We start from the raw sequence: 23,294 nt of genomic DNA on the forward strand, positions 1-23,294 counted from the left end.
AAACTTATGACATCAACCTTATGTCTGTTGCCAGACAAGATCTATATTTGTATCTTATGGGTAAATGGTCAAAACAAAGAGGCAACAGCTTTTGCACATATATGGGCAGTTTCAGCTTTAGAGGTTAACAGGACAATATCATTTGCGATGTGCTAAACAATAAATTATACAAAGTTATTATAAGTTATAAGTTATTAGAAAAAAGGTGGCTTTTGATGCATTACAGAGCCACTTCAGAAACCTGCCCAAAGGGAGAAAACTGCAGGAGATGTTGGACAACGGTGCAGCGGTGGATGGATTCTGTTTGCCAGTTTCTCTGCCTAGCTCAAACGTGAAGGACTATTACAACTGTAAAGGCAGTTACCCAATTATACAATTAGACTGTAGTGGATCATCTCTCTCGGTGAGTAGGCCTAATATACATTAAGTTACCTACTACAACTAGGGAGAAATCTGATTAGGTTAACTAAAGTTAGTTAGGAAAAGTAGTGTCTCTACTCGCCAACTCCTGGCATGTCCCAGTAAGTAGCTTGGTCATCACGGTGCTGGTGATTAGGTGTTTCACTCCAACCACATACCTCAGTGTCACTCTCCATTTCTTTTCAGTCTTTTCACAACAATCACTACATCTGCGCTGATGCCGTATTTTTCTCAAACGGAGGCTGCAGATCAGGATGCATTAACATTTCCACTACAGAAGATATGTGGTCCAGTGTGGTTTCAGTGATCCAATCACAATCCATCTTCATGGTTCTTTAGCTCATCCCTCTAGTCCAAATTGAAATATCTCACCAGCTAATAAATAAAAGAATATGACATATGGGGGAAAGACATTTGTGGTTTCCAAAGGATGAATCCTGCTAAATTTTATTGTTACTATTTACTCTTTGTTACTTTGGTTTATAGCCAACCATCTACTGACATTCATCAGCTTCAGTTGTACCAACAGTTAGCATGCTGTGTTCACTTTATTTTGAAAAGGTTGTAAGTAGGGTATCTTCACAGCAGTCCAGATGCAGTGATCCGAGCACAGCAGTGACATCTGCCATCATAACATGCATGTGATTCCTTCACTGTGCCTTGACATAAATTGGCCCATCCAGAATAGTGGCTAGCCCAAAACGGCGCCACCATTCGAAAGACTTTTTGCTTGTCATGGTTGACTTGCTTCTTAAGAGTGGCAGAGCTGTTTATTGCCTAAGCACCAGTGGCCTGTTATACCGTGTCTGCCTTCAAGACATCATCTGTGGTCACGCTCATTTTCCTTTTAAGAGAGACAGCTGCAGTAGGGAGGGAAGGTGGTGGCCTTGAAACGTGTGACTGTTTGACTTCGAACATATCCACTGTTTGCTACAGTGGTGCTGGTAGCACGCCTGTGATGAGGAGCGTGGTGACACCTTCCTTCGATTCAGCTTTCACACAGATCGTTTTCAGCGAGGCAGCGGAGTTATTGGGAAGAAAGTCTCACTCTGGGGAACTGATACTAATGGATTTTTTGCAGAAAGTCTGGGGGAAAAGCAAGCTTGCCTGAGTTTGTCACGGAGCTTCATCTCTTGATTGGAGATCGCTCTAAACCATCTGTGATTGTAATGAATGTTAACCCCAGACATCTTTTCCCCATTTTCACCATGTATTGTTATTGGATCAACTTAGGATCAGTCTTCTTTGCATTAAGACAGAGAGGGAAGATTAATCTGTTTACTCTAATGATCCTGAACTTTAAAGTGGTCTTTTATTTAGTGGACATTGCACAGAAATAGCAAACCTCTTTTAGATAGATTCAGAGGTAATGTTCAGTACTGAAAATGAGTTCAGAGCAGCCCTGAAATCCGACTGTAGATGTAACACAAAACACAAATGAAGTGATGTGATGTGTATGGGCTTTCAAACAAAATGCAAATTTGGAATCTGTTCCAGTCAGTTCAAGCCAGAAGAATAACTTGAGCTCATCTATAATTCATGGGAGTGCTTACAGTGCCATGCCGGGGCAATATTCTTCCTGCAGCCCACTAAAAGTGTATTCCCAGATGAGTCAACATTTCCTTGGAGAAACAGATGGACACTGGCCTCCCACTTCCATACTTCCATCTTCCACAGGTCTCATCCTGTTCCCTTACTTCCCTCCTAGAAACATCTACTTGTCATGAGAGCGGAGCAATTTAATGATGTGTACTGTCACTGCAGCCCAGACTAGAGATTAGAAAGCTGCTAGATTCATCTGATATAGAGAGGATCATCACACAGATGCTCCGAGAGAATGATGCTGCCTTTTAGCCAAATATAGAAATACATAGAAAATGAAATGTATATATATTTTTAACTTTGAAGATTGAACTAGTTCCTGTTTTAAACAAAATTAAAGTTTGTTCTGAGTGGGATAAAAATAAATGTGTGAAACCTGAGCTTTAGAATCGAAAACAGTCTAGTTACAGCTGCTTGAGGTGCAAAATGTTAGAGAAAATTATTTAGAAAGAATAGAAGAATAAAACTACGCAACACTGAAATAAGCCTCCCATCAGTTGTTCTTTCGAATATTTTCTTCCTCAGTCAAGGATTATTCCTTAGATAAGGTTCTTGCCACTTGTCACTCTTGATTTTTGCATTCAGACAGATAATTTTTACACTTTTGTGTTGAAGTGTGAGCTAAATACAATGCCAATTACACATTCTCTCTGTGTTTTGCCTCTCACTAAAAAGCTTTGGCTCTAAAAGTAGACTGCAGCTACAAACATGGATGTCTAGTCTCTGGAACTGACAAATGCAGAATGATGTTGCTATATGAGTCTCACAGTTCCATCATCATTAACATTGTATTAATGATGGAGTAATAAATGTTTTAGTATCAATTTCCATTCTCTGAAATGTATTAATTTCCCATTTGATCAAAATTAACAAAGTATGCTCACTGACATTTACCCTCCGATTTTACCCTCCGACACGCCAGCTCCGTCTGTCCGACTTTAAATCCAGGTAATATTTAGCTGAAAGAGATTACAGCTCACTGCTAAATCTGCTTTTGGAAGCCTCAAACCAGCATAATTAGTTGAATATAGAGTAGGTCGACTAGTTCAAGTAAAATTTCCAGGGTTCAATTTTAAACAGCAGCTTAATCACTGCCCTCTGTGTTCTCTCTCTTGCTTCACCTCAGCACCCTCATCTGGCCTGGGCTGGCGTCTTGCTGTTTCTCTTATGTTCTCTCACTGAAAAAAGCCTCTTCATTATACAGCAGAAAGTAGACACAGCAGACAGACGCTACTACATGAGCCATTTTCCTGCAAGTGGAAAAAGTGAACGTCGCTTCTATAGCTCTAATCAAATAAATCTAAAATTGATTAAAAGACATATTTTTGCAACACCTTTACCTACATGGCTTCATTTATTCACTCTTTAGATTGATGGTGTTGCTTAATCCTTTCACTACCACATACAACATAATGATGCTGTCTTACCTGTCATTATAAAGGCCATTTGTTTTTTCTGTTTTGTTTAACTGACGGTGGTACGTTGCTTCTTAGTGTGCAGGCGTGAGCCCGGCGGTTGAGTAGAGTCTTGAAGGTTATACACAGCACATCTGACTAATGGCCCAGCTCTCTGTACATGCTCATGCTAATCACTTCTCTGATTGATTGCCGCTCCGAAGCACTAATAGCATCATTAGCTGGAGCTGTTGTGGTAGTCTCAGCTCTGAGCTTTCTGTTCCTGTGCCTTGACGTTTTTTTTTTTTTTATTCTTTCTTTTATTATTTAGAAAGTAGCTTGGGACAGGTTCATTTTCATTCTAATTGGCTTTGATTCTTAGTAAAGACAAAGTGAAATGTAACTCATACAACAATAAATGGTTCTCATTAGTCCCGCTGCTGCCACACCTTATTACTGTGGGTACAGCTGGAACTCCTGTTACCTTGGAAACCTGAGTGCAAATCCTGTAATAGCAGGAAAGATGCCAGACATAACTTAAGGAATACTATGTATCAGTAGCAACTGGATGTAGATTGTATTCAACCAATAAAATGGCATATTTTTTAGGAACAGTTCATATTCTGCAACCACTAGTACATGGAAGATAATTGTGTTGAAGTTTATTAATTCATGTAAACATATTTACCATACAAAATCTTCCACAAGCACGTAGTGTGTTCTTGTTCTGTAAGTGTTGAAGTGGCACAAAATGGGCTCGCAAGGTTTAAATGCAGCAGGAGCTGAATCTTCAGTGTGTTTGACAGTAAAGTCATGTCTCACATGAGCAGTCAGCCGTCTGAGCCAACAGCTCGACATACACCCTCTTTACCAACTGTTACACTTCTGCAGGATGATTTTAGCTGATAAGTATGTAAGTATATATATATATATACACACACCTTCCTGCATATATACTGCGAACGAAGAACCCTCAAACTCCCAGGGCTCTGGTAGAGGACCCGAGATTGAGGAAGACACACACACCGCCCATAGGGGTGAGAAGGGAAATTTATATATATATATATCATGTGAGAAACCTGGAACATGGTGGGAGTTGTCATGCTTGTTAAAGGTGACATGATGCAGCTGTCAGATAATGAATTCAGTTAGTTGCACAACAAAGAAAAATAAGCAGTCAAAGAAAAAGGCTTACAGCTTGTTCTTTTTAGAAACTTGTGACTGCCCTAACATACTGAGTCAAAGGGTACTGGTGTGCAACATAGTTAGTTCTTTGAGTTTAAAAGTGTGCAACCAGTTAGCAACATTCAGTGATCTCCATGTAATCTGCCAATAGATTACTCTAAATATTACACATTAAAATAGAAAATATAGAAATAATATTGTCACTGAGGTTATTTAAATTCATTAAGGCTGTAGCTGTCAATATTTTTTTTCTGCCAATTACCCTGTTAGTGAATATTAGAAAATGGCAGATTGTCACATAGATCCTAAAGCACCATTTTAAAGTAGTTTATTTTGTCTGACCACAAACCAGTTATTTTTTAATTTATTGTCACATCAGACAAAAGCAATAATTAGCACTTTAATAAATAAATATAAAAAGTAAATAAATGAAAAGATAAATTAAAATGTACCAGACTTCACAAATGTTCTGCTGCAGCATTAACCCTCACGGGTCGACGAATGCGCCGGTGCATTTTGTGGCATCTTCTCCTGATAACGCCGAAACAAATTACTTCGTCGGTTTTGATCGTACAGATAAAAGCAATATATCATTTGAATCTGTAAAGGGTCTAGTTTTAGTTGTATACCATCACAATAACAACAAAATGTTGGGATTTTGTTAAATAAAGAAAGCAGACAGGGTGCGCTCTCTGTCTTCTCTGTCTCTGTCATCTCTCTCCACAGACACGTAAATAAAACAACCAGAATCTCAGCGAATACTTGTCTCATAAAAATAAGAACCATATGACTAGAAAGCTTGAAATGTCTTCTTTTGAATGAATTCAAGTCAAAAACAACTCATCACTTTTTATTTAATCCATATGAACATAAGGAGAAGTACGTTTTCTCCTGTCTCACCTCATTACAGCTAATTTGATTGCGCCTCGCATTGAGCAAACTGTTTATATGGAAATGATCTGAGGTAAACCAAGTAATTCTGTACACTCCCCTGAGAAATGACATAAAACGTCAAACTTCATTATAGAATTTACTCACTATTTTTGTGCGTTTGGATGATGGCACGTTACGCGGGTGAAGAAGCGCTTCGTATGTTCCAGACAGCTATGAATAGTTTAGTTTGTCCTCAGAGGAAAAACACCAAATGACGAACGTTTGCATCTGCATTGCATTGCACTAATTCCCTCTCAGTCACATTCCTGACTGAAAGGCTCATTATGCGGGTCTTTGTCTTCTCAGGTAAATCACATGACTATTCATGACCAGACACACCTTCCTGCATATGTCTTTTCTAAAAAAAAAGTGTTTTAAAAAATTCAAATCAGTGTATTTTCTGTGAATGAGTGAAAAAGATGACTTTCATATCATTGTGAAGTAAATACTTTACACTACAAGATGCATTTCTTAAAAGTGTTTTATGGTCTTATTTCAGTGGCTAAAAAATTGCAGTTTTCCACTAACCATGCATAAACACTTATTATTACATATTATTGTAGCCCAGTTTGTGCTGATTACAGTGTTACCAGACTTTAGCCAAAATGAAAAATGCTTTATGAAAAAAGCAAAAATGTCAGGGCATGTCAAAACTTGTCTGGGGCCCCAAAACACCCTCAGACTCCTTATTAATAATGAATCAACAATTTTACAACAATACAAGTTTTTTAGTGGCTGATAATGGCAACAAAGCTCTAACAATCATAGAGAGATGATGTAAAGACGTGGGCTGGTGGAGAAGCTCGAGCATCCAGAAAACAAATGACCCTGAAAACTGACCTAATATACCATTGAGTATCACATTTTCAGCTTCATTGGGATGCTCATGTAGTTTTCTGTCAAGTGGATGTATAAGCAGGCAGTTCTTCACCAACACGTAATTTATACCAACTTGATAACATGATGATATCCCAGTGTTTCATTCCTCATAGTTTTTAAGAATGGTTTAATATTTTGTGCATGCTGAAAAATTTTGTTTGTATTGTGCAAAGTAGGGAAATTAGGGAACTGTTCTTCCATTGGAGTGCATGAAAGCAATCTTGGATAGTAACAGATAAGAGTTAACTTCAGCAACTGAGATAAAAATAATTTGATCACCGATTATTTTGTTGGATTTGAAAATATTTACAGCTACAGGAACATTTTAGTCCATTTCTGAGCCAAAGAAAGGATGAAAGCATCTTAATTTTCCACAAATGTAGCAATAAAACCAGTATATGTTATTATTTCTATATTAGCTGCTTCTTTATTGGTCTATCGTATAAAAATATGGTCGGGCAGTATTGTATTTAGTGGGAAGATTTGAAGGTGTTGCTCTCTGAAGTCTGGGTCCTGCATATAACATAGATTGTGTAGCACTGGTTTTCAGAGGTTGGTCTGTTGACTTGAATAGTGACCAGGGTTTGCAAAGTGAGTGGATGGCCGTAGGGAGCTGTAAAGGGCAGGACTGTGTGTGCAGAGAGCGGCTGGGATATTGCCAGACTGTCAGTGCTTAGATAGTGTCAGCTGGGGAAGATTATTAGTTTAACCGGAGCTGATGTTATAATCATGGGGTTGGATATCCAGCTGGATAAGCAGTATTTTTTGGGTTATCATAAAAAAGGACACAGTTAATTAAACACACATTTTGAGTGATTCATTTAGCCCTGCACCAAGTCTTCATTCACACAGCGTGGTCACACAGTTTTTAAGCACCACCACCTTTTTGCTCTGATTAGGTTCTCTTGAAACTTTAAAAGGCTTTCTGCTCTGTCTAAATAGGAGCCAGGTATGGGACTTGATCCAAACCAGCAGCTTCCTATTGTCATGAAATTAAAAACATGTTGACAGTTTAATAAAAAGGGGAGCAGCATGCTTAGCTGACTGTAACATATGACTCTCAAAGCAAGAGATGAAAATCTGTTAGAACAAAGTTTTTTACCCGATCCTACAGAAGATCTCGCTACAAAACCTTTTTGCTTCTTATGTCCTTTAAAAAAATGTTAAGAAGTACACTTCATAGACTTCTGTGACATACTGCTACTAACGTAACACAAGCAAATCTCCACCCAACTATCAAAAGTCATGTTGTATTGTGAGTTATGTAGATTTTATTTTTACATAAGAGAAGGCGGTAGACTATAAAACATGCTGTCGAAATCCAATGCTAAATCAGATTGAAGACGCAAACATAAGACTTCATTATATTAAAAATATCATATATATTGTATCTGTACGTATCTGTGTTAAGGGTTGTGACCCTCTGCACAGTGTCACAGGGAGAGTTAATTAAAGTGATCAGTCAGCTGCAGTGAATGTGAACCAGTGCAAGTGGGACCCGATGTAAATAATATGTAAATATCAGTGAGCCATTTGTTGAGACGTATGCTTGTCATGCATTAATTAAAAATATGTCGATAACAGATTTGATACCGTGATACTGCAGGATCAGCAGTTTTTCATGGCCTCCAGGCATCCTCAAACCAGCAGGATTAGAGTGTCTCCTTCACCTCTATTGATTCAGCTGAAAATACAAGGAATCTACTATTCATTTGTCAGTGAAGAACTGCTAGTCTTTAATAATTTCATTCCAACTGATGAGGGAAAAATAATAGACTTGTGGTATAAAAAACTGAATTGAAAACAATGTTGATGCTTCATTTCTTTTTATTATTATTATTCTCGAGATGTTTTTTTTCTACTCCTAAGACCCATTTTTTTTCCCCCCATCACAAATCAATAAAGCTTAATGTAATTTAAATTAAACTTGACTTACAGTATACCCTACTATTGGAGCTGTGTTTAGAAAGATGTGCAACTGAGCTATAGAGCCAATTGAAAAAAAATTCTGTTCAGTCACTGTTATTAAAATAGTCATAAACTAAAAGTGCTCTTTGCAACTACCAATACCATCACCCATGTTGTTTCTTACCTCAGTGAACAACTGCTCCCATCCTGCCGGAGGCTAAATTACAACTCAGCTGTGCGTCGCCTTCACAGTCAAATGTTCAGTTTTACCTGCAGAGGCTTTTTTGTAATTTACTTTGAGCCATGTCACCTCCTGCTCTGACCAAAATGACAGCACTCAAAAATGAAATCAGCCATCGCTTTAAGTTTTACGAGTGAGACAGAGTATTAAAAACTTACCATACAAAACAAGTACACTGATGACTACAAAGGGCAGCTTCTGTGAAATGATCTATATTGAAACTTCTTTTCTGTGAATTCATGTGTTCTCCCTTTCAAAACTGCAGTGGCAGACCTTCACAGAGAGGTGTCTGCTAATAAACATCACACAGATATCAGTTTTTCATGAAAGCAGTTCATCTAATATTGCTTTATAAAAAAGGTTACCAAAGACAAAAGAGGAATTATGAATGTTTGTAATACTTTGATCAATTCCTCTGCTTTTGTGTTGAGTGCTTCTTTTATGTGCTTAATTTCCTGGTATATAATTTCATATGGTATAGTAAAATAACTTCCAGCTTGATTTTGTACTTAAAGCTAAGCTAATTACTGAAACTACAGAAGCAGAAAATTGCCTCAGGAGTTGGTGGAGACCAAAACAGAGTTTTAATCAAGGACAGTGTTGGGCTTAGCATTTGTCAGATGGACAGAAACACAAGGCAACACATTTAAACAAATGCTAATGAACCCTGTGGTATTCAGTGTCTGAGCATATACATGTGTTGATAAACACTCCCAACGATAATGATAATGGCAGCAGTACCAATGTGCCGCAGCACAGCATGTTATCACCAGTGACAGCAATTCAAAGATGATACAGGACCCCAGCAAACATCAACTGCTTCATCACAAAGGAAGCTATCTCTAGGTTACTCTATGATAGTAACTATTAGAAAGATGGTTAAAAGAGTGGCTGCAACAAAGATCATCATTCCTTAGACAGTATCTTGCCAGTTTTTATCCTTATTATTCGTTTAAAAGCCAGTGAGTTCAGGACAAAAACAGAAAGTAAAACTGATCCCTGGAGTGTACTTTTCCCCCCATTTGACAAGTCTTACTGCAAGTAGATTAGAAAATTCATAAAAAGGTGAAAAGCCATTGATTGCTTTGCCTTCCATCACTGTCATTTTATGTCAGTCTGGGGTTTTGATGAACCGCAGCCTGCCACAAGATGCACTATTTTTATTCACATCCCTCATTTTTCATCTGCTTGTCAGCATCACTGACTCACCTGTGCCTTTACAGCATGATGCTCATAACTGTTGCCCGGACTGGACTTTTGCAGAGACATGCTTGTGCTATTAAGACTGGCATTCAGTGAAACTTTCCAAGCCTCATAAACATGAATGTATTCACAGGCTGCTCTCTCACAGCTCTCTCACTTCTTTGATCTCAGAAAATGTTGATGATGAAAGTGTACAGGAATATTTTTTGGGAAACACACGCCATACATTAACATCACAGCTTTAGAATGCTGGGTAATTATATCGGACGCTTGGTTTGGCTTTATCCCTAATTATTCAGTGGTTTCCTTATGTTTTAGAATTGCAAATTGGATATGTTGAGCCTTTGAGCTGTTCTTTACAATGACTGCGTAGCTGGACTGAGAAACCCTCTTTATGGCTCCAAGCTAATTATTCAACCCATGGATGCTGGCTCTGGAAGGCTGCCTCTAACTCTAGCTGCGGGCTGTGTGTGTGTGTGTGTGTGTGTGTGTGTGTGTGTGTGTGTGTGTGTGTGTGTGTGTGTGTGTGTGTGTGTGTGTGTGCGTGCGTGCGTGCGTGTGTGTGTGTGTGTGTGTGTGTGTGAATGTACGTGCATGGATGTGTGCCACAGTAGCATACAGTAGGTGTTAGAGGAAATATGTGCACATGCATGTATTTGACATTTAAGTACAGCGGTCCTGCTCTTTGTATTTTGACCGATGTGTTTTGCACTTTCAACGTTTTCATAGTCCTGTTTTTTTTAATTTTGTTTATTTACTTTTTTTTTTTATTGTGAAAGATGTGTTTCATCGTGCGTGTTTAACTTGCAGGCCTCTGTGTACATGCCGTTTTGGATTTCTCTGCTAATTTCTTTTGACAGTGTGAAATATTTCTTGAGGCTTGTGTGTGGGCTTTGGAGCTCCTGAGTTAAAACCTCTTTTTTATCACATATTCAAAGATGAGATCATTGGGAGTTGTCAAGTGGTGTTGCCAAACATCCAGCCAAACAATGAGAAGCAACATGTGCCCAAGTCACAATAATGTCAAGCCTGCATACTGAGTTGATCTTGCAGCAAATTAGACATTCGTCTCCCCTTGAGTGGTTATGTAACTGTTTTAGTTAGCTCTGGTGACTCATGATATACAGTAGAACTGCAAAAATTATCTGATGTTGTGATTATGATTCAGAGCTGCCACACTATTTATCCCTTTTCTGCAGAAACTGAGTGCAGCATAGGGGGATGCCATTAAAAATGTTAAAAATGAAAATTAAGTAATAAATATCTCACATCATGACACTGGGTGAAAATGTTCTTCTCTTTTAAGTGGTTGAGACACTAATGCTAAGGAAGAAAACCTTGAATTTAATTTATAAAAACCATTGAGTGAACAAAAGAACTTGCACCAAGTTGGCTCAGAAGCTTTAGTTTCCATGTACTGATGAAACCCATTTAACCTGACTGTGTTTTTGTGGAGTGGTGTGATATTGGCAGTATGAACTAATCCTTCACCATTAAATCAGTATAATAGTGTACAAAAGTTGGCTTTAAGTGAGGAATAAGGTAAAAGGATATCTTCTTGGCACAGTCTGTTGTGTGCAGATGTTAAATTTATTTACACAGAGCAACTAAGGACACACTGCAAGATTGAAATACTGCACTTATGAAAGCTTCATTGAAAAAAAATCAATGCTTATATTTGATTTTCTTAGGTGGTGGCAGTTACTTTTCTGTGCTCGCACTGAATCTCTATTTTTCTGTATTCTTTTGCTTTAAAGCTACATGATACACATTGTGTGGGCAGGCAACGACAGAGGAGCAGGGAAACATGCGTTAAGAGACATGAGATGTCCAGTCCTGCAATCATTAACATGCAGCGTCCAATCACAAACTGATTTTAGATAAATGGGCATGTCAGTCTGTAACAGATATCTGTGAAGTATGCGCTTATGTATATAGTTATTATAATTATAATCAACCTCCTCCCTTCTTGGTCCTCAGAGGAGAAATAAGAATTTTGTAATGTCCTTCATCATGGTGGACTGGAATGACTTCCTGGACAATCAAGGAGTGAGCACGGATCAAGTAAGAGAAGTGAGATTCAACCAGAGTGTTAAGAAATGTTGTTACAGCAGGAGTCACCAACCTTGGTCCTCGTGAGCTACTGCCCTGCTTATTGTTCAACTATCCCTGCCCTTCCAGCCTCTGGTTGACTGAACACACCTGTAGAAGCAGTATCTGTGCATCTCAGGCCTGATTTATGTTCTTAACCTCTTGTTCTTAATGGGTGAGATGTTTTTCTTGAGTGAATTTTAGGATGTGCATTGTAATACATAATGTATTAGACCTTCTTTGTATGGCTGGTTATATATGATTTGATCTACAAAGCCCTACGTGAAATTGAATTTGTGAATCACCCTCTTTTAATGATAATGTAATAGGCTGTGCAGCTCTTTACAGGTGAAATGTCTCATTTCTTCTAAAAACATCAGTGAGTCAGGGTTTAGGTTCTTTTAAAGGCAAGTAGAGGTGGGTTTAGACAGGAACTGGACTTTAAAACCTACCAGAATAGAAAGTTCCATTGAAGTTTTCCTTTGCACTGCTGCATTTTTTCTTAGAAATTTGCCCCATGTTTTTCAAAGACATGCCTATATCAATTTTTAATAGTCTACAGATTAAACTCATCTAGGCAACTTTCCTAAATACGAACCAAACTCCTTGACAGTGCAAAAGAGTAAGATGGCTCTCTGGAATAAAGAGGATTTGTGACACAGAGGATGAGTTCTGGAGACAAGCCAATTCAATTCCACTCTCTTTCCTGGAGAAGTGTCTTATAGAGGCGCTGAGTAAAATAAGTGACCAGAGAAGAGATGATTACCTAAAGCCTCAAGAAAAACAAAAAGAACAATACAATTGTGTCAATAATATATTTCCTTACAGTGATGCAGCATTGTCCCTCAGAAACCACTGGTTTGTTTTACAGTCCAATTAAATCATGTTTTGTTTTATTGATTGAAGGGTTACTGCAGTTTGCATACAGGTGAAATGTCAGTGCATTTTTCCCATTGCTGATTTGAATTAAACAATAGGAAACTTCTTATTGATTTGGCTGTGTAACCTTTCTTCTTTGTGGTTTAGGTTTACGCACCACAGATCCTACTTTTTTGCCCTTTGGTTGGAAGCAGGATCCGTTACTTTTACAAAGACTCAAATGATTACGAAGTCAAGAGCCAAACCTAAAACTACACACCAAAAAAAAACAAAAAACAAAAAGGAGCATGGAAAGATTTGTGAGAAATGTAACTCTTTCTCCTTTTATTTATATAGAGTATATACCATACACCATTGCAGTAATAAAAAGCAAAGGATGACTCTTGCTAGAAGTGTAGGGGAGATCCCGTATTTAGGTTTCTTCAGTGCTGCACACATACATGCAGAGAGCAGTGTTTTATTGCACTGTAGCTGTGTGGCTCGGCAGCAGCAGCAGGCGAACAGAGGGGGGCGAAGGACGGCGTGAGTTAGCACAGAGAGAGAGACAGGCGTTCTCATCAGTGACGGGCTCACTGGCTGCGTGGATGGAGCTGCGGTGCAGGAGGAAAAGAAGAAGTGCAACGGGGGGACAAGCTGCCTAAAAAAAAAAAAACTGGTTCAAAACAGAGGAGCACAAGAGAGAGAGAGAGAGAGAGAGAGGGAGGGAAGCAGGAGAGATCACTGAGGGGAGAGAAGTCATTCGGAGCAGGGAGAGGGAGCACGCTGGATGAAGCTGACAAGGACACAGAGGGAAGAAAGCGCACAGAGAAACCTTCCCTGACGGGGGAGAGAAACGCGGGCGTGCGTGCACAAAGTGACAGAGAAGAAGAAGGAGGAGGAGGAGAGGGAGCCCGGCAGGAGGTCGAGCTTACGGGGCTTGACTGACACGAGCAAAGGGGAGGAGGAGCGTGAGGGCAAGTTGATGGATTTGATTTGGAGAGAGTATTTTTAGAAGGAGGAGCAGAGACATGAGAGGAATATTGAGATTAGAGATGCTGTCTTTGAGTGGAGGAGAAAAAAACTAGGGAGGAAGAAGAAAAAGAGAGAATAACAGAGAGAGAGGGAGAGATGTGAAGATCAGAGTGTGACACAACAGATTATCTCTGGTCTGGTTTCCCGCAGGAAACCGCTGTGAGTGTATGTCCGTGTATGCGCATGAGTGCCTCCTTCTCCATGTGAAAGTGTGTTGTTGCGTGTTTCCAAGTGTCGCTGTGGTGCTGAGAAGCAGGTCTGCTACAAGATGAAGCTACCCCGTGGTTACCCAGAGGACCTAATAACACTGAAGAAAGCCAAATGGGGGGAGATACAAGGAGCAGACCAGTGACATCACGAGGAAGTCAAGGCATCAAAAGTGAGACCGCAAAGTGGGACAGAAAATGGATGAGCATGGGAGACTTTTGTGAATTCAATTAAAGCTCATACTTAATATGAGTGAGAAAATGCTGATTGCTGCCTCTGGCTGCTGAATGCCTCTGCAAGCCAGTGAAGCCAAAAAACACACAGATATAACTCAGAAGAGGAGAAACTACAGCGCTGGAACAAGGCAAGCTCTCCTATGACAGACTGCACCACACCAACCACTTCCCTCCTCTGTTGTCTCATTATTTTAATTACCTTCCCTTCTTTCATTTATTTTATTTTCATTTGCTCTCCCCACTTAGCCCTTGGTATTTTGTATTCTGTCCTCCTCTCTCCCTCTCTCTTCCCCTCCCTCTCGCTCTTGCCTTCGCGCTCTCTGTCTCATCCTCTCTTGTTCACTGTCACACTAACTGCCGTGGATACTGGAGTCACTCATGTAGAAGCCACCTTGCTTGGAGCACATTTGCCTAGCTGACTTTTTTTTCTGTCCCGGCTGACTTGGATGATTGGAGCACTGTGAGATCAAGAGACCAGGAGACATGACCAACAAGTAGCTGCTCCTGAGTTCATCAGAGCTCCTTCACCACCCGGAGAAGAGGACTTCACATCACACAGTTTTCCTTGAGGGTGCTTCTACATTGTGCACACAGAACAGTACATTTACAGTCACAAGACTGCATGATCATTAGTATTCACAAGACCAAACACGTATCCAGGTGTGGATTACAGTAGTGTATTTGTCCTGGAGCTACATGTGGGTCCCAGCCCCTGAGGCCTGGCTGGGAAATGAAGCCTTTACCCTGGCTGTAGGAGCGCTGTGGGCAGCTATGGCCCTGGAGGGGCGCTGTCTCCGGCGGGGGTCCCCAGCCATGATTAGAAGGGGCAGTCAACGACGTCCTACAAAGCCATCTCTGGCTCAGGTCACTTCCACTCTGTTGTCAAGGACACGCCTCCATGGCCTGAGGCACGTCTGCGTCCCTGGTGGCTCCATGGGGCGCAGGGCCTTCTGGCTGCTGGCCCTCTGCACCTCCCTAGGACTGCTTTTATCCTGGTCCTCCAACCGCCTACTCCACTGGCTTTCCTTCCCCACATATACCCGGGTCCACACTGAGTGGGCCAAAGAACTGGCTTTCCCCACAGTCACAATCTGCAACAACAACCCCATTCGCCTCTACAAGCTCACTAAAAGTGACCTGTATTTTGCTGGCCACTGGTTGGGCCTGCTGCTAGCTAACCGGACAGTGAGACCCATGGTTCTGGACTTGCTTCAGGAGGACCGTCGGGCTTGGTTCAGAAAGCTGTCAGACTTCAGGCTCTTTCTTCCCCCCAGAAACTTTGAGGGAACCAACCTGGAGTTTATGGACAGGCTGAGCCACCAACTGGATGACATGCTCCTCTCATGCAAATACAGAGGAGAGCCATGTGGAGCTCACAACTTCTCTTCTGTAAGTGCAACTTCTTCTGTTCTTCTTGGGAAGTTGTTTTCCAGCATTAAAACACTCCAGTATCTCCACTTGTACTTTTATCTCCTTTGCATGTTGTCAGTTAGCTGAGTCAACCACAGTGTAACAGTTACAATTATATTGCATCACGCTGAAAAAACATATTGCTTCATTTCATTATCGCTTAGCTGTGTATTCTCCTTAGCTGCACCTGGTGTAATGGCTAAAGTAAAAGGCTTTAAAACACTGTATACAAGCTGTCATAACTGTTAGAGCTGAAAAATACCAACAAATCTGCACAGAGCATTTATTAAATTACCACTAGAGCACTTCTCATATCAGACGACAGCATAAAGCTTCTGCAGAGAAAAGCTTTTGGAAAGTGGAAAGGATATGGACAATGGTCATTCAATAATAGGGATAAAATGTGTTAACTCTGGGCATGTGGGTAAGCATAACTGCAAACTCTCCATATCAACAAGTTATATCTGCTTCTCCATCCGCTTCTTTCCCCCTTGAGGAGTTTACTGTCTGATTGCTCTCATATCTTCTTTTCTGTTTGGTTGGTTCTGGGTATGGGGATTTGTGTGCCTGCTCTACTTTGTGCACTCACTTGGCATGCATGAACCATGGGAGATGTTTTCTCTGTAGTAAGGCATAAGCTCAGACTGTGTTTGAAGCTGTCTCTAATTTCTGTTCTTTTTTCTCTTTCTACTGTGGATTCAGAGACTCAAGGAGAAATTAGAAATGACAGACAAATACCATTGTGCTGAGGCTGTCCATAACTGTTGGTCTAACTTTTTTTTTTTTTTTTTTTTTGGTGCTGTTGCCCTCAGTTTTCACCTTTTTAGTTTAATTTTTTGTTTAGTTTTTGTCAGATGCAACTTTTGATACCATCTATCAAAAGCTCTGCCACAAAAGCCACTTTTTTTTCCTGCACTAGCCATTTGTTGTATTTGTATTGTTAGTTGTTATTAGTGATAAGGTCCACCTTCCCCCGGATAAATTCAAATTTCTAACCCACATGTACAGCAGATTCAGCTGTAACAAAATGCAGACAACTGCCCATGTTTCCCTTCAATTAAAGGGGAACATATATATATATATATATATATATATATATATATATATATATATATATATATATATATATATATTTTTTTAAACAGATTAATATTAATTAATAATATATATATATATATGTATGTATGTGTGTGTGTGTGGGGGGGGGGCAGTTAAAAAGAAGTGTGCTTCTATAGCACGCGTCCCATTTCAGCTAGCAGCTAGTGGCTCCACTCTACAATAGCTGCCGCTCCCAGATATCTGACCTAACTGTGTTGACAGGGAAGAATACGGAAAAAAAACACAAATATTAAATAAAATAAACAAAATTGTTGCATCAATTTAGAGTTACCCCTGAGTTATCTCACTGCAGTGTTAAGTCAGTCCTCTAATGCAGATTAAAGCACTTGTTCATTTATGAATATTGGTTATGCACATACTCAGAAATTAATGGTTCACACCAACAAGATGCAGTTCAGCATATTACCAGTGTATAAAAAGTATAGTCCCACGACAATAACCAAAAGCTTTGAATGTCCAGCTGACGTACCATCTACTGTATGTACCATGTTGCTCCTCCCATTAGCTCTGTCGTGATCTCGACATCAACAGAATTGTAACGTCCTTGACTGTTGCCATGGTTTGTGTTGGAAGATATTTTGCTTTCTGTCAGGGATGATCATCTGCCTTAGAGTTGATATAGGTTTTAATCTTTAAGATAAACACACAAAATATGTAAGCAAGAATGTAATGCCAGTGTCATAGCTGTCATGTGTAGCCTTGGCTATATCAGCAGGTACAGTAGTGTCTGACCATTTCTGTCATCACCAGTAACGTCAGACTGGCAGGGGCTTCATATGAGGATGTTTCTGACATGTTCTATATAAAGGTCAGGTCTAAAATGTCATAATTTACAACCTCAAAATAGAAAATGACAACTATTGTACAACATGTCGATGAAGACAGCAGATTCTGGTTTTTCCCGTGTTGTTGACTGTTATCTTTATTCTCTTTGTTTACTGTTCTTCATGGATTTGAACTGCATCAATCCAAAAACCATTATCCATTTTGATAAAGTGAACAATGAAGAGATGAATTGCATCTATTTTTGTTGTCTTTTGCCAAATAAAAGCTTCCTAATGCATTTAACCTTCTGAATGTTAAGCATTACGTGCAGTAGTCTGCAATTTTAAAAACACAAAGTCAAGCTGGATGATTTTGTTAGTTTTCCCAGCTCTGGTAGGTAGTGCAGCTCTTTTTGTCTCTTTTTTTTTTTTTTTTTTTTTTTGTCTCTTTCCCCACTGTCTGAAACAGGACAAGGTGCATCAGCCCAGTGCATTGCAAATGAAGTGCTTAATCAGAACCATGCATCCATTAACTATGTTTTGAAGCTGCCACATTTGTTTTACTGCAGAGAGAGATGTTGAATTTAGATGTCTGGTTCGGTGCAGCATGGGGACTGTTGATGTGACTGCCTTGTTACCTCAGTGTTCACAGGTCAGTTTTCATATCACAGTAATGCCTATGAAAAGGTTGACTCACTATTGAATACAACCAAACTTGTAATATGAAGTGAGTAGAGTATGTGAGCTGTTCGTGGAGTAGCAGTTTGGCCAAGCTGAGTTTTAATGTGTGGACATTGTGTAGGAATGGATGATGCAGCTACTGTGCAAATGTTAATCCATCCACTGACTATCTATACTGCTTATCCTGTAATGGGTCACGGGGGACTAGAGCCAACACTGGGCGAGGGGCGGGTACACCCTGGAAAGATCATCAGTCTGTCACAGGACTGACTCACAGAGACGGACAAACACTCACTTTCACACCTACAGGCAATTTAGAGTCACTAATCAACCTGACCTGCCTGTGTTTGGACTGTGGGAGGAAACCAGAGTACCTGGAGAAAATCCACAAAGAGTAAACATATGAACTCTCAGTTAACCACAGGCTCAAACCAGGACATGGCTTGCTGTGAGGTGACAGTGCAAACTACTTTCCCCACCACTCTGCTCACAGTCTGTACTATCACTCTGAATTATCAGTAAACCCAAAGGGGGTGAAACCATGAAGGGCATGGCTGCATCAGCAGCATTATAACACTGTACAGTCTAATTGTAAAGTCTTATTACTGTGTGTCTTATGTATTTAAATCTACAATCCTAGTGTGCATCTTTAAAATATAATTCTAGATGTCTTGGCTATTACATGGACGGTCATCAGTCTTATTTTGCAGATGATGCCACAGTCCTGTTTTTGCTCTGATCTTGTTCAACCTCACAGGGGGTCTCATGCCGTTAACAGGCCTTCAGTGATTTTGCTAATCTCATTAGCCTGCCGCTGCAAGTCAGCAAAGACTCCCTGTTGCCTATTCATTATCACTGCAGTTAGAGCACTGTCAGTCTAGGACCAAAAAATGAGACAACAACCTGATTAAATGGGGGGTAAGGAATGTATACCTGCAAATAAGTAAACATGAGAGTCCTTGTCCGATATGTGCACGGATTTGTATGATTGTCTTGAAGAATAATTGAGGAATCCCGTTTTAATATCGGCCGGTTATGAAAAGGTTAGAAGTACAGAGGGTGCGTTAAACTGCCAAGCAGCGGGTGGTTTGAGGGGAAGGGAAAAGAGAAACAGCTAAAGGCTGGAAATGAGAGATGTTATAGAGAAAAGGCATCTGCTTAGTCTGGTCAGGAATACAAATGGGTCCTATAATTTTTGGCCAACCTCCTGCAGCAGCATGATTTCATGTGCTGAATCTACTGTATCACAGTAAATGGGAACTAGTAGAAGGCTGGCTAATCAATAAATCTATTAGCTTTGTGCTGTAGTTTATGGTGGTATATTTTGCTCCCATATCTCCCACAGTGATACACTCTTAGCCACCCTACAGCTAGTTCCAACTTAACAGGAGGGGATGACAGAGCTAGAGAAACATGCCAAAGGCCAGGCAAACCATTCCAACAATCCTCAATAACATATAAGTGTTAACCTTATCAAACCACAGCAAGCTAAGCCTGTGTCTGTGTGGAGCAGATACACATCTCCACCTTATTTTTCACAGCTTTATTGAGGACTAGATAACTGGACCTGCACTGGCAAATAGTAATCAGAGGTGGAGAGCACCACCTAATAACATTGTAGGCAGTGGAATGAAAAAAAGTGAACCTCTTTGTCCAGCCTCAATAACATATCGGTTTTATCGCCAGAGAAATCTCATAACTGCGAAGCCACGATAATGCTACATACACACTCCATTAAAGATGTTAGGATTGTTTTTTTTTTTTCAATGTTAACATCAACTGCAATGACTGCTTGTATACAAAAAAGGTCACTTGTAGTCACTGAAGTTCTCCTCAACATTTTACTCTCTCACAGCTCGTTTTGGTGTCTGATCCACAAACTTTAGTATTTTGATAAAGCACTTAAAAAGCATTTTAAAAGCATTTTCTCTGGCACAGAAGACGAGAGTATTAAATTCATTAGTGAATGCCAATGCTGTTCTGAATCTGTTAGATGCATAAACATGCAAGTTGATATCACTAAGTTCGCCATATTCAATTTAAAGGCAGTGATATATCCATGTTGTGTTTACAGTTGTTTCTCTGGAAGGAAAGGAAAAATCTGGTTTTGACGGTTGCAGATAAATTTCTTTGCTGTGTTGTTGAAATCCTTAAATCCTTAAAGCAGCACTATTTAATTTTCTTCCTGTGAATTAAACATAATTTTTGTTTGGTGTTTCGTTTTGGTGAGGGCCTAGATGCATGCTTTGAGTGCTCGCTTTGGAGAGTACATGAACAACAGATTCAGCTGGCACACACTTGTGGACTCATTTCAGTTTCAGTACTTTCCGGTTTCATTCTGAGGTGTTAATTATTTGCAGTTTTATTGTCTCTGAACTGGAAAATCTGCACCACCTGTTGGCTCCATCTTACATTTGACTCCATTGAGTCTGCAGAGGGTGCTGATTGTGCTTTAAGCATATCCAGGTAATGCTGCGGGTCTCCTCTCTGCTCGTTTGTCACCGATCCTTTCAATAGGATTCTGTAATGCACGACCATAAGCTACTGATCCAGCTCGAAATAAACTGGGAATCAGGCGGAAGCTGCAGCTCCAACTATAGCAATCGCATTAACACAGGTGGCCCGGTGCTTACTATGCCCTGCACCCCCAGTCCAGAACAAGTGACTCAGACGCTTTTATGAGCTCCAACTTCCATCTTATATTAAAATCCATAACAGTGCTGTGTCTTTGCATGAATGGCTGAGGCGCTGGTCATTGATATGCCACAGCCACCGGGTACAGCCAGCTTCCAATAGCTGTTTGACAGTGAGCCGTAGGCCACAGCGAACAGCCACCTTAATCTTGCGGCATAATGCGAGCTTTGAATGCAGATGAAAAGATTATACATGGTTAGTATTCATAAGGTCACGTTGATGCATAAACCAGAGGACTTGTAAAAGGTTAGTAGTTGAAATAGCAAACTAATGGATGCTGTTCTCTTCCATGAATACCATTACTGTAGCTGAACTTACATCCATTCTCCACATCAATTAACGTGGGACATGTGGACGTTGTAGATGAACTTCACATGCTCTCTTTTTTTTTTTTTTTGTAATGTTGTAAAGACAAATATTTGTGTGTTGAGTGTCTATGTAAGATGTAAATGATGACAGATGAAGGAGGTTGTAATTGCGGTATTTGAAAAACATATACGTAGAGCTTGTTTGACCCTTTAGCCTCACCATTCATCCTTTTCCCTTGTACTTCATAGCCCTCACACACATGGACATTCTGTACTGAAGATATGCAAACTGCTACGCCCACAATTCAAATCTCTATTCACTCTAAGGACCTTCGGCCAACAAACACCCACCTACAGTATTCTCTCTGTATTGTGTGTATTCCAGGGGGCATGTATGTAAATGGCAATGGACACTATATAAAAATAGCCTCCCATACAATGGAATATAACAATGAGCCAGTCTCACAGTTGTCAACAACATTATTATTAGTTATCAACAGCCTTCGGACACAAAGTCAACATCATAAGCTTTATGATGGTAAGATTTATTGCAGGGCTGTTGTATTGGATTGCATTACATTGCACTGCTGTAGCTTTTAAATTCATATCAAATTGTTCTTCTGGTTGTAAAAAAAACAAAAGTGCAGTCAGTAAGTTGACAGAAACGGTTTCTTAGAGTTGTTTGAGTTCTGACCACTGTGACCCACGCAGCCATTATCTCTACCCCAGGTGTCTGTTGACTATGTGGCCAGAAGCTAACTCTAATTATGATATCAGAAATGTTTCCACATGTCAACTTCAACCAAACTGGTTACCGCATACTGTACACCGTAAAACCTCATGATACTTGAATTAAATTACTGGATTAATTCAATATCATTTAATGCCACAAGTCAATTAAATTAAATGTGTATTGATCTTATTTCAGGACTTATTGTCATGGATGCAGTTGTACAGTAACTAAGTAACTTAATATTTACTCAGCTCGTAGAAACATTTCTTAGCTTATTTGACACGTTTCCCAGCCTACATTGTGTTTGTACTGTGTGCTTAATGCTGTGTGCATATTCCGTGTCATTTATAGAAGTAGGAAAGAGTTCCATGTTACTGATCTTACCACGTCCATTATATTTTAATTATGTTGAGTAATGTTTTTTTGGTGATGGACTTTTTAGATTTCTGGTAGTATTCTCTTTCTCGTGCTCTTTACAAGCAAGAAACTTCAAATTATAAAAACACCAATATGTTTTGCTGTGATTTAAAGACCAGGCAGAAACATATATATTTTACGTGTCTAAAACGAGTTGCATTTCCCTCTCTCGACAAAATTAAATCAAACTATAATCAACATACAGTAGGTTTTCATAGAGCAGGTTGCACAACTATGCCTTTGGTCAGTCTTTATGATGCTAAATAGTGTGATGATATCATACACATCTATGAATTATGGCCATTTATTTGTGATGGACACGTGATGGAAGATAACAGCGACCTCAGCAAGTGAAAGGCAACGTTCACATTACAGGCTCAATCTCAATTCTTCAAAACTTTTTTTTTTTCTCAGAACTGATCAATTTGTGCTGATGGTTCACATTTTTGTTTGCAAGTATAATGTCTCCAGTATGAGCACTACTGAGGTCCTGCCACACATGGGCAGATTTATCTAAAATGTGAAGCATGAAAAGTAATTTTGTGCGACAGATCACACATTTTTCTCAGAAACTGCTCAGTAACATTATGTTCCTTTTCAGCTTGGCTAGAACATAAGCTTCTCCATAAATTTTCAACAAATTTGAAACTTTCTCAGCTCTCCACAGGCCCTTGTTACTGTTTTTGCTCCCTTCTATTTTTACCAGTCCATTGTATAACTATAGGCAATGTGTGCACAGATGAAAAACAAGCACATGAATTCTGTTCTGACCATTGTAATAGTGGCTGCATAGTCACAGACTGGATATGAATTGGGTCAAGGTCTGTGTAAGGAAGGTGTTTTGAAATCAGGAACAGGGAACGGAGATGGATGTCTCTGCAGGACTTTATTGGCGACACTACTATGGGCTTCCCACCGTGTGATACTGGCTCTATCAGGCGTTCCTCATTGGTGTCTTTTATCATGTGCCAGGGCAGCA

The 23,294-nt window shown here is 39.8% G+C and overlaps 1 protein-coding gene across 2 annotated transcripts in view; it reads left to right on the plus strand.

Moving 5' to 3' along the window:
* asic2 (acid-sensing (proton-gated) ion channel 2) overlaps positions 1–23,294 on the plus strand; it is a 299,983-nt gene that overhangs the window by 193,322 nt on the left and 83,367 nt on the right. The window contains exon 1 of one of the 2 annotated variants that reach the window (XM_026325204.1): positions 14,886–15,578. The exons of the other annotated variant lie outside the window; for it this stretch is intronic. Coding sequence (XP_026180989.1) covers positions 14,886–15,578 — 693 coding nt within the window. Of the gene's footprint in view, positions 1–14,885; positions 15,579–23,294 lie in introns of those variants that run through there. 2 annotated transcript variants of the gene reach the window in all.

Source organism: Mastacembelus armatus, chromosome 8 (assembly GCF_900324485.2).
Source record: "Mastacembelus armatus chromosome 8, fMasArm1.2, whole genome shotgun sequence".
Taxonomy (NCBI): Eukaryota; Metazoa; Chordata; class Actinopteri; order Synbranchiformes; family Mastacembelidae; genus Mastacembelus; species Mastacembelus armatus.